This window comes from Benincasa hispida, chromosome 7, assembly GCF_027475165.1.
Source record: "Benincasa hispida cultivar pf3 chromosome 7, pf3_genome.v1.1, whole genome shotgun sequence".
Classification (NCBI taxonomy): Eukaryota; Viridiplantae; Streptophyta; class Magnoliopsida; order Cucurbitales; family Cucurbitaceae; genus Benincasa; species Benincasa hispida.
The window spans coordinates 60,573,744-60,586,931 of record NC_143484.1 but is presented as its reverse complement, the minus strand read 5'-3'; the positions used below and the strand labels follow the sequence as shown (position 1 = coordinate 60,586,931).

The 13,188-nt window shown below is 31.2% G+C and overlaps 1 protein-coding gene and 1 long non-coding RNA gene across 2 annotated transcripts; both read right to left on the bottom strand.

Moving 5' to 3' along the window:
- Positions 1–3,250: 3,250 nt before the first annotated feature.
- Positions 3,251–7,388, bottom strand: LOC120081155 (uncharacterized protein At3g27210-like). The gene is made up of 3 exons (XM_039035838.2): positions 6,860–7,388; positions 5,200–5,277; positions 3,251–3,724 (listed from the first exon to the last, which is right to left on the bottom strand). Exons 1-3 carry the CDS (start codon positions 7,050–7,052, stop codon positions 3,363–3,365), a joined length of 633 nt encoding a protein of 210 aa, XP_038891766.1. The 5' UTR covers positions 7,053–7,388; the 3' UTR covers positions 3,251–3,362.
- Positions 7,389–10,822: 3,434 nt separating this feature from the next.
- LOC150035306 (uncharacterized) lies at positions 10,823–11,825 on the bottom strand. Its single transcript, XR_016530970.1, has 2 exons — positions 11,697–11,825; positions 10,823–11,285 (listed from the first exon to the last, which is right to left on the bottom strand). It is a non-coding gene; the product is annotated as an uncharacterized LOC150035306 (long non-coding RNA).
- Positions 11,826–13,188: the final 1,363 nt, after the last annotated feature.

Here is a 13,188-nt window from a genome sequence, read left to right as displayed (position 1 = left end):
CATACATTCTGAACCTACTTTACTCAGCCCAACATTCCATTACGAAACATTTTTACAAACTACTAGTCCATGCAACCATCTTATATATAAAAGTATCACCCCAACAAAATACACATACAAGAATGTTATTATGCACAGACTCAAGTGACAAGCTGCTTCTAGTAGGCTCGTTGAAGCTCAATGGCTACCTGGTAGAAAAAATTAAAGAAAAAGAATGAGCTAACAAGCTCAATGAATAGCGCTCACTTGTTATATGAAAGTAATATTTCGAAATTCATCATTTATTATTATTGTTTTAGCGGAGAATCAATATAAAATATTCAAAATCTCATATGTCAATTCAAATAATGCTCCAAAGATCATAATACAATAACTCTCTTTTTAAGACAATTAAAAGTCCATAAAACTTGTCACCAATCCTGTATCCTATAATCAGACATAGAGCGTCCTCAAATGCACAACAGCGTTAAAACTCTAGTCACACGTGTGCGCACAATAGCCCATTAAGGTTGAGCACCCCAACACACGGTCCTCGACTTATGTGCAACCTAGAGTGGGTCCCAAAGACCTCTCTCTATATATATTATGGAAACATATTCACATGGGTAATCATCAAGGGTACATAAAACTAGCGATTTTGAAAAATACATTTCAACATAAATAACATGATCCACTAGCTTCTTAACAAAAGCAAAAAGTTCACTGAACTTAAAACTCTTCTCTAGAGTCGTGTTTAGCTATGGTTTTCACAAATACTATAAATGTAGTACTTTTTAATAATATAAAATAACTTAAAAAACAATCACTCACAAATACTATAGATGAGATGCGTTTGGGTCATAAACTGTTCTAATCTCTGCACCCTTGGAATACTAATTAGCCAACGTATAAGTTACCATCTAATTTAATTATCCAACAAGTAAGAACACACATAAAATAATTCGAAAAATTTAAATTTCTCCATGTCCACCTAAAGTTTTGTCATTATTTCCATTCAAATAATATATATTTCCATTATCCAAACAATACCAAAATGAACCATTTGTACCAACTTTCCCTTTTCTCACTCCACCTTATTTTATTAATTTATTCTCTCTCCTTAACTTCATCTTCCTCCTCCCCGATTTTCTTCCTTCTTCAACAAAACCCACAACTTCCACCATTAACACACATCTTCTCCTTCTTCTTCTTCCAAACAAATATCTAACACCCAACTTCTTCCTTCTAGCATATTCCAACTATTCCCCAAATCTCTACAACAATTTAACCCAAAAGCAAAGTAACAAATAACGACGGAATTTTCAAAACACGACTTACCAAATTATTGTAAGGGAAAGTCATGGTTGAGCTATCTTCACAAATCCAACTTCCTTCCCTGAAATTTCCCTTCTCAACAAACCCCCTTGTTTGATGGTTCCAACTTCTCTCCCTCTCATATTCATTTGTTGTTAAAAAATGAAAAACCAGCATTCAGCCGTCGTTGATTACTCCTCACACCACACACCCCCAACCGCCCCAACCTTTTTCCCCCTCTCTTTTAAATAATAATAATACACTAAATGGGTTGGGTCTTACACAAAACTACCTCATTTTGAGAATTTCGTCCTCAAAATTCATCCATTTTAATCAAGAGTAGAACTGTATATTGAGCTCACATTTCATTTTTACTCTTCCAAGTTGTTTCTAGGGGTATACATGGACTAGGTTGGGAAATTTTTTAGACCAACCCGAAAATTTGGATTGGTTGGTTGACAATTCGAATAACTTAAATAAAGTCCAACTCGACCCCAATCCGACCCGACCCGTAAAACCATAAAAAATCAATCCAATCCAACCCAAAATTAAAACAAATCCAATTCAATCCTTACAATTTGGGTTGGGTAGTCCGAGTTGTTCGGGTTGTCGGATCATTTGAATACTCTTAATTGTTTTGTACACTTGCATGATTTTCCCATGAAACCTTAACAAGTGGAGTGGTTTTGTTTCGTAATAGTTCTTTCTTATTCAGGATTTTATTCAACTCTTCCACATAGGTTAGATCCTCCTTCAATTGCACTAGTTGAGATTCCAACATATGCGTTGGATCCGGCACGTACTTACGCAACATAGAAATATGGAATGCATCATGTATTATGGATAACTTTTCTTTCCTACCAAACTTCAACACATCTTTTCAATGAGACAACCGGAGGAAAACTTACCATAAAGTTTAGATCTTTTCCACGCTTATTAGCCTAACTTTTTCTTGTCAATCCTGAGCCACTTTCAATCTTTTCCTAATTAATTTCACCTTTTCTGATGTGATCTGAACAAGCTTAGGTCCCAACAACTTTTTTTCTCCAACTTCTTCCCAACAAATTGGAGTTCTGTCTTTTATGCCATACAAGACTTCAAATGGTGTCATTCCAAATACCGGAAATATAACAAATATTTCTTTTAAATAATAATAATAATAATAATCTACTAAATGGGTTGGGCCTTACAAAGATACAACCTGACATGTTTAGTTTGACATTTTCTTTTGGATTAAATTGTAAATTTGGTTTGAAGAAAGTTAGAATGTAGTCCCTATAATTTATAATTAGAATTTAATTCTTATGATTTGATAAAATTCTCATAAATAGTTCATACGACTATTTATGAAAATTTTATCAAACCATAAGAACTATTTATGAGGTTTGATCAAACCATATGGACTAACTTTTAATTTCTGGGATCAATTTTAGCATTTAACGTTTTTTTTAACCGTGAACTACAATATCTTCATTAAGAATTACAAATTTCTTCACAGTGAATTTGATCAAAAAAAAAAAAAAAAAACATAGAAACAGAAATAAAGGAAAATTGATTAAAAGACCTATTTCTCAAGGCTCAAAATGATATTTGCAATACTTTTTAAAAGTTAAGAATTTTGATTTTTTGCTTACCTTATCTTTAAGCAATTTTATAAAATTACCTTTATTTCTCTCATTCTTCTTCTAGTGCCACCAATTTCAATGATACCACACACTAGCTCTGGCGAGACCAAAACAGTGAGTGTGTAAGAGTGAGACATGGGAGCACAAGAGCTAGAGTGCAAAAGCAAAAATAAGAGAACAAAAAAGACCATTCTATGAAACTGTTTTTTTTAGTAATTTCATCCAATTTTGACGTCAATCAATAGTAAAAAATCTCATTTTTAGAAGGTCAGCAAATCTCTCTCTTTTTTTTTTTCTTTCTAAGTTTGGATCATCCATCCGAGATCCCGAGAAAACGCCAAGATAGAGATAAATATTATTGAAGCAAATTTTATGAAGTTCAAAAGCATTCACAATTTAGAAATTTACATACAGATTCATACATGGAAAACAATGGGCTTGGGCTCATTGGTGCACTCGTCCACCGCCGTGGCAAGGGCTGAGCAGCCTCTTCTTTTTGTCGCCAAGGCTGAGGCTCCGCGCCAATTTTGGAACCGGAATACACCACGGCGTCGTTGACTGCGCCGATTTTTCATTCACCGATCTAGAAATTGGCTTCTTATTATTGGCCTCCATAATTACGACCTCAATATTGTGACGATTACTTGTTGTATTTGCAATTGATCTTCCATGATCTCTGTTGAAGCTTTCCTGAAACAGCTCGAATAGCAGTTTCTTTGTTTCTTTGGGCGGTAAGGGATCAGCCGGCGGTGCTTCTACGGCATTGGGACGCCATACTGGAGTGCTGCCGCACGACGGTGTATTATCTGCATGTATACGAGGCAAGCCACTCGAAAATTTTAGCCCTTGCTCTGTTCAGTTACTGGTTTGTTTTGTTTTTTTAAAATTTTTGCTCTAATACATAATTTTTTGTTTTTTTTTCTATCATCATTTACATATTCCCGAAATAAACACATGAATTATTAATAGGCGTTCAAATGACCCGACAATTCAGACTATCCCATCTAAATTATATTATTAATAAAAATATTTTTTAGTTGATATTTTAGATTGAGTTGGGTTAATTTTTCTGGATTGGGTTTAGGGTTGAATAAAAAAAATTTACTTTGACCCGGTTAATCCATCTTGACATATAAATTAATAAAAACAAATTATATATTTCTTTTAGAAGGGATGAATTTGTGAATTCTTTATTTACTTTGGTGGAGATTTTAGTTATTAGATATGTTTTGTTAATAAATTTAAGCATTTTAAATTAGGAAGAAAAAGTAATAGTAACCGGACAACTCAATCCAATCCAATCTGGGTTGGATTGGGTGGGAGATCTATGTTAGGTTATTTGAGTTACCAATTTGACCAACCCAAATTTTTGGATTGGTCCAAAAAAGGGTAACCCAATTTGTACACCCCTAATTCTTACCTAAGTCTTTTTTTTTAAAAAAAAAATCTTAGTTTTGATTTTAAAAACACTCCTAGAATGTAAATGAGAACATATTGAAACTAATAGATGATTGGAAGTGATGTTTATTAGCTTAATTTTTTAAAATAAAAAACTAAATGGTTTCTAAAATTAGAATTTAAATATCAAATTTCATTTGTGAAGTTTCAAAATTTGTAGGTAACAATTTAATAAATTCATAATAATTCCTATAAGTTGTCATTTTTTTAATTATTCATTAACCTAGTATTTTAGTTTATAAATAAATACATCTAAGCCTTCAATCTCAATTTATCAATCTATAAGGACGATGAATTTCTATAATGCAGAAAAATTTGTTACACCATTCAAAATGAATTAATTCCTACATATCAAGTCCTTTTTATCATTGTTAAGCTTTGGTCAATTTTCACTACTTTGTTCACTCCTCTTACAGTTTTTTACTTTAATTTAACCTTTTTGTTTTCAACTTTCCCCACCTTGAAATGTATTTTTAACAATTTTTTAATTGTAAAAAATGTTTGAATAAAAATGATGTTTTTGAAAACTATTTTTTTCTTAAATCAATTTAAACGAATCAATCTTTTAATAGATTTTTAAAATTTCACCATCTTCGACCAGCATTAAGTCTAATGAAATGCGGAGAGAATGGACATATTTACTAATCTTTTAAATTTGCTTATGTTTCTTATAATCCACTCATATGAAGCAAACCATAGATTAAAGAAAAAAAATTAGAGAAGAAGAATTGAACTTATCCAAGCTTAAAATTCGCTAAGGTTAAAAATTGATTAGTGTTCGAGTTGAGAAATGAAAAAATTGTGAATTGTTTATAATTCTAACCTCCATTAACGCTGAAGAAATCATCGTTATCGGAATCCAACCAAGCCTGTGAATCGAAGAACATTTCATCGCCTTTACCTGCATTGACACGAAAACTAAATGGTTAAGCGTTCTGTTGAAAATGTTGAAAATATGTAATTAAACTCTAAATTTGAATGGGAAGGACTAATAGCAAGTGCAAAATGTTTGGAAATGATTATCAACATCAAAATAATTTTTAACTATTTTAAAAAGACACGTTAAAATTATAATATGATACGATAGAACCACTTTTATTAGATAATAAATACGATGTTCATCTCGAAACCAATGATACTAAAATGAGTAACACTTCTGCTTTATATAATTATATGATATTTCATAATGTGTGTCTCAACATGCCTTTTCATGATAGTGCTTTCCCAATTTTGAGTTGGTTTTTTTTTTTTTTAAAACCAATGGTCAGTTTGAGCTTTATTACCTCTTACTAAATATAAAGTTTCGTCTAAAAATCAACTAACACTAATAAGCACAACATATATTTTATAAAGATTAGAGCAAATATAATTTATACCTCTAAACTTTGAGGCTTGAATCAATTAAAACACTTAAGTAACTAAGAGATTTTTAAAAATATAAAAATAATGGAAATTATTTACACAAAATAGTAAAATTTAATTTTCTTTGATATAGACTCATAGAGATCAATAGAAGTCTATCAATGTCTATGAGTGATAGAAATGGATAAAAGTCTATTATTGATACTATATGATAGACGTTCATAGAAGTCTAACCATGTCTATCGGTATTTTTTTGCTATTTATGTAAATAGTTTAAAATTTTTTTTATATGTGAAAATTTTGCTAATGAAATTGTATCAATTTAAAATCTAAACTTTCATAAATATATTAATTTACTCCTTCCTCTAAATTTCATTCTATTGTGTCAAACTTTTAATTTAAGTCCATTAAACTTTTAAATTTTCATAAGTCAATCAATTTAGACCTTCGTTTTCATTACCTTTGGAAATCATCCCTACATCAATTATCAAATATGTAGACTTTTTAAATGTCAGTTTTACAAAACGGATGATTAAAATAAATGTATAGACAATTTTTAAAGAAAATTTAGTTTAAAGGTCTAAATTGAATAATTAATGAAAATTGAGAAATTTAATTGATACAAAGATTTTTTTAGACAGAACATAACCGAAGGTGAATTGGTGAGGTTACAAAAAAATTGAGAATTTAAATCAATATAGATTTTTTTTCAAACAGACTATAAGGTTTCCAAATCTTTCTAAATGTAGAATCGTGATCAAACAGCTGCGCGGCAGACAAGTAAGACCATCAAATGGGTTATAAAAAAAGAAAAATTATATCAATTCTCAACTCTTAAATGATTATTGATCTATGCTCACAAATAAATGAAATCTAACATTATACTTACATCAAAGTTCACTAGGGATGATCATATCTATTGTTAACATGACAAACATCGCGTTAAAATTACGATAGACATGATCATCTCTAGTGTTATATAAAACGGCATAGTATACTTTGACGTAAAACATAAGGTTATATTTCATTTGTTTTGAAGGACGGATCATCAATCGTAAGAAGTTGTGAATGATCACCGTACAAAATTCTCTAAAAAAAAAAGATGGGGGCAGGAATCAAACTGAATTGTGGAGAAGAGGCTAGATGTGAAGAGAGAGGACTGGAACAAAGCCTCCCGACGATCTCCTTTTCCCAAACGTTGGCTTTATTGGAGTCAGTTGGAAGATCAACATTGACGACCGTCTCAGAACCGACCGACCACTTGAAATTAGAACAAGATTTTTGGTCTCTACGAACAATAACACAATTTCCCATGTCGACCGAAACAAGCAGCTAAAAATGTCCACTACCGAGATCGTCTTTCATCGGCGATAGAAAGAGGGAGACGGAAATTTTGTTAAAGGAGGGTTGGATTTACATTTCAAACGGGAAGAGAGGAAAAGGAAAGAACTTGTTTTTGGGCAAACAAACCAAAAATCTGGCGATCTGGGTTCTGTTGGGAGTGGGTTGTTTGGCCTTCAAAGTGAAGTAATGGCATTTACTGGAAGTGGGTCCTTACTTTTTGTATATTTATGCTTTGAGGAATGGGAGGTTGCTTCTCGTCTTTGTGGAGCTGTATTTTAAAAGACTTATGACTTAAGTAGTTACCTTTCACTTTGTTTTAGTTCATTTGGGTTTTGTATCTTTCATAATATTCATTTTAATCTACGTACTTTTAATTTTAGTCTATTTTAAACTTTTTAGTTGAATTTCCTTGTCTCGTGGTGATTAATGAGTTGAACGATGTTGATGCCAATATTTCTGAAGTTTCTTCCTTCATTAAGAAAGATAAGGATTTGGCTTGTGGTATGAGGATGGTCTCCCTTTCTCATGTTCGCCACGGTCAAGATGAATCGGCGCACTTCGCTGTGCGTAAGGTTTTTGAGTCTTTGATTCTCGATTCTCCTTTTTCAGAATCGTCTGTATTGATTTTTGTCCCATGACGTATTCATTTAGACCTTTTTGGCTTTTGAATGTATTATTGTGTAAAAAAAAAAAAAATCTTTAGTTCATTTTACTTATGTATTTTTAAAAAATGATTATTTTCGTCATTTAAAAGTGAAATGAAAATAAAGATATCAAAATAATAATTTTTTAAAAGTATAGAAAATAAAATAGATATTTTAAAAATATAGATACTAAAATAAATTAAAATGATAAAAATTTAAATAGACAATCTAAAAATACATGGACTAAAATGAAATAAGTTTAGAAAATACAAGGAACGAAATAATTTTAACTATTTGGTACACACTTTGCTCGGAATCCAAGAAATAGAAATCATTGCTTGATCAAATAGTTTCTTACCCACTCTAGCTTTTTACCACATATATTACAGTTGCTTTTCCTACACTCTAGTTGTTGACAGCCCAATAGATTCGACTTTGGTTTATGCAATAAATTATGGTGGGCGAACAAGTGAGAAGTTAAGATACTCTATGTAGATATAATAGGAGTAAAGGAATAGTCTCTCTATTTTATAAACATGATAAGGTACTTGATTTATTTATTTATTTTTTAAAATTGAAATCCTCATTAGTATTCTATTGTAAATTATAGGTTCAAATATTCCTATCACAAATAATATTGTGACGAGGTAATATATAATATATCGGAGAGAGAGAAAATACTTGACTAATAACTAGCTTAATCGAATAAAAAATGAATGCAACTCAATTAACAACCAAGTATTACTCTTGGGCAGATAAATTAGAGGTCAAAACATATGCACTTGACTAAAAAAAAAAAAAATATAGTGCTTGTGAATAAATTTAGGATCGATGGTGAATCGGAATTTCCTATATTTTATAGATATTTGTGTAATCGTCCAGAATCAAATTTTTATATTGGATGAGTGGCCCTACGTCGACAAGTGACAACTACAACCTTTCAAAAGAGGTAAAACGCATCAATATGTCCAAATTCATAAGTTTACCTATCAACGATATTTCAACTAGTAAAATTCGCTTGAATTTCGATACATTAAAATCTTCTCCCTACATGTGATTGTCACTTTCATGTTCATTAAATATATAAAAGATGATAAAGACAAATAAAACATCAACCTATCTCTACAATGATTCAATATTTGTCCATTTAAACATAAATCCATATGACTACTTTTGGAACCATCTAAAAAAGATTAATTGAAATGGAGATAATTGTCTTCAATATACCTATGATAACTTTTTTTTCGACAAAGGTGGAACTTTGTATGCATTCCTAAACAAATGGTAATGTGTATTTTTTTTCTTCGAAAAACCATATTTTTAACCATAAGAAAATTGCGAGGGCAACTATTCAATAACAACCATTCTAAATAATTTCACATGTCGGTGATTTCCTTGACGTTTAATTGCTATTGATTATAGCTATTTGAATTTGACCAGATTAAGTGCAAAGAGGTAGTCTTGTTAAATATAAAAAAATATTTACACTTTATAGAAAAAAGTTCAAAAAATACAAATACTTTTGGAACTTTTTACTATAAAGTGTAAATATTTTTAGAAATTTTCTATTTATAAGAATTTTTCAAGTGCTAAAAGTATGAAGGTTTTTTTTAAAGAGTAAAAAGTCGTAGAGTTGGACAACTATTACAAAAATTAGTTTTTGTTTTTTTGCTTATTGTTTTATGTCTCTTGTAATATGCAAATTACTAGACAACTGTGTAAGTGTTTACTTCGTCTGCTGACTGAAGGTACACGATAAGTTAAATGTCGTGTAGTTAGTTACTTTTTTGAACATAAATAATCTAAGGGGGAAAACCTTACTTTTGCATTTAGTTTCTTATAAATTCATATAACATATCGTGCAACCACCGAGAGTTAAAAATAATATTTAGAAAGTATGCGGTAAAAAAAACTTATACACAAGATACGTAAGAGGATAATCAATTTAAACATAGTTAACTAATTAAAACATATGACATCCACAAATCAAATCTCCACCCTCACCACCATTCCACTGGGTGTTAAAAAAAAAATAAAAAAAGTAAAAAGGGTTTTATGAAAAGAAAAAAAAAAAGAGAGACTAAAGTTAAAATTTATCTTAGTTGAATAATTTTAATTATTTAGTGTACTCATGGTTTAACATAAGTGATAATTAGGTCGTGGTCCCATAAGAAGGAAAAAAGAAAAATCCATGATATATCCAAAAGTAAAAAGTGTATATAATATGATTTAAACATCCTTCTTAAACCTCATTAATTGCATTTGCGTCCCTTGAATTTCACGACTTCCAAATACAAGTGCAGTGCAAACTCTAGCATAATTCTAAAGAGTATGGAGATTCCATCTCACGCACGCTATTGACCAGTCAAACAACTTCACTACCAACAGGGACAACCCAAGTGACTATCTATCTATATCAAAGTCATTATTAAATAGATAATAAACAATAAAGCCCTTTTTGTTAATTTTTTTTTTAATTTTTAAATTAAATCTCTTTTAACATTCTCCTATCTCTAAGTTTCTTATTTTATTAACTACTCTTTATCCATATTTTAAAATATCAAACCAAATTTTAAGAATTAAAAAAGTAATTTTTAATGATTTATTTATATGATTGAAATCTGATAAAGAATTCAACTTTTATACTTAAAGAAAATGCAAAACGATAAGATAAAAGAGAGAGAAAATAGATTGAATTTCAAAAAACTAAATAATGAAATAGTTACCCAACAAGCCTAAATAAACAATTAGAAAAATCAAACACTGGCACGATCAAAATAAAGAAAGGTATAAACCCTAGACAATAAAATAATACATTTTATTAGAATTATGCTTTTAATACAAATAACACACCCTAAACACACCTCTATAATAATATAATATTGTCCACTTTTGACATAAATTTCACAGTTTAGCTTTTAGAATCCAAAAATTATTTCATATCATGAAAATATTATCTTCACTTGTATGAAACGGATCTCTCATTTTCTTAAACAATATGAAACTTTATTTGTAACTAACGGCTAATTTAGCTCTCTTCCTCACTCAATCACTTTCTCTCCTTTTAGTCTGGATTTATGTATATAACTATGTAAGTCAACAGCAAAAAAAGCAACTATTGAATATTTAACCAACTCTATATAAGTATCAAAGAACTACATCATACACATCACTTTGAGGACCTAAAAGGAACCACCACATTTAAAACAAACCTCCATAATAAATGCAGAGAAACTTTCAACCCAACGAACAATAAAACAATCAACATTCCCATTTCCCATTGTAACTTGTAAGATATCCCAAAACTACAAAGGGCTCAATAATTCACCTGTTCCAACGGCCATAGTACGGCGAGTCAGATTGTAATGAATGCTGGAAGAGATAAGGAGGAAAAACACAATAGCCGTCGATCATAAATAATTCACGAACATGTGGGCATAATTCTTGACGTTAAATCAACTTTGATCATCAAATGAATGAGTTATGTGGCGTCCCATAAAATGTGTACTCCATAAGGTAAAACTCGAATACATCATATGAGTTTCCACCAATACTTAACCTGCACATACAAACACTTGTGAAGCACAGACAGAGAAACAAAATAAAAGAAAATATGACAAACTAGCTGCCGAATACTAAAACGAGCTTAGCGTAACAGTAATTGCCTCGACATTCCTTCTAAAAAGTTAGAGATTCGATTCCCTTTTATTGTTATACTAAAAAGAAAAAAAGATAAACCAGCTGATGAATCACTTATGGACTGTTTCAGAATTGTGTCAATATCTAAGAAAAGAATCCTTCTAGGAAAAGCAAGAAACCTACAGGCTGCAGACATGGGGGCAGTTCGCGGTTAAAGATGAATGTCATCACCGGGAACAGAAAAGAAAACAGAAGCAATTATTGATAATAATGAAAAGATCTCCTTCCCTATAACAATAAAAATCAACATCATGATATATTATAGACGTACACAGTTAATTCTAAATGTAAAAGGATCATAGAAAGAGGTGGAAACAACTGGGCTATGAATTCCATCTTCTAGCGAACAAGAAAATTCAGAGCAAGTAAAAGCATAGCAAAAATGAGCTTGAAAGGTAAGTGCCAACTGCCATGAGTGCAGCTTTTCTAAAGCCAAAGTTTTATCATTAAAGTGAAAGCAAAGTCAGATGCTCTCCCTAGAGTCAAGAACAAAGGGACCCTAGAAAGCTTTGAACACAGTTATTAGCATGGTTGCTACAATCACATAGTCGACAATTAGAAGTACATGTATAAAAGAAACATACAAAATCTCATTTACAGCTTTGATAGTTTCATTAGCATGAGATCCAGTCTATTACTATAGCCCTATCAGAAGGCTAAAACCTTTCGCACTTGTGAACAAAAGCCAGAGGGATAGTTACAATTTCAAGTAAAAGTCACATTACTCACAAGAGTCTAGAACAGATGAAGCATTTGATAGTTTGATCCAGTACAAAGTTTATAAAGGGGAAAAAAAAACGTTTTCTCACGATGACAACTTGCGTTGATGCAATTCGATAAACTCAAGTATAGAAAGGTGTAATGGGACCATCAATACAAGTTAATAACTCAATCGTTATATATTTAACTTCCACCATGATTGATAAGCCAAATTTAGGAATAGGAACAGGCCAGTATGATGTCTGGAAATAGCGAAAGAGAGAGTACGGACCCTTACACTCGATTTAGTTTAGATGTGGAATGAATGTCTTTTACACTATAGGTTGTGTTAAGCGTGCTGTTTTGACAGAAAACAAACTGTTTTTCTATGACCAGCAAAGGTTGAGGTGCATTGATCCGACTACAAAATATATATTTCCACATGCCGTTTTTGATGAGGCATCATGATGGTGGTCCTCCAAAAATCTAATACTGCACAGTTAGCATGGGAATAATGCAGGAGTGCCTACTCCCTTTGTTCACACTATGTTTTAGCTTTTATAAATCATTCTTTAATCCAGTGTGCAAACATGGCATGCAGATTTCAAATGAATGAAAGAAGTATCCATGCTCCATAGTACCCGAAATTTTCCACAGCCAGAATCAAACATGCAATCATTTTAATTGTGAAGAACTGCTATGCAGAAAGAAACTCAACTGAACAGACGGGAACTATACCATGTCGAGCTGAAATGAAAGACTATATTTGTTCAGTAATTAAAAATGTAGAAGATCTTGGACATATAAACGACGATAAGAGCTCCATTGGTACAAACCTTCCTGTGCAGAATCCATGTAGAGTGAACAAAATCATATCAAAATATGAAGAAAATAAAATGCATATACTAAAACTAGCTTAAGAGAAAAGAAAAATCAAAACAATACAGTTCCATTTCTAAATTAAATTCAGGCTGGAGACAGGTGGGGTAGAAACTAACAGCTTGAAGCATCAAGGGGAATGAACATAGTGTCCAATTTGTAGGTTGGGTTTCCGGCCCATTTCA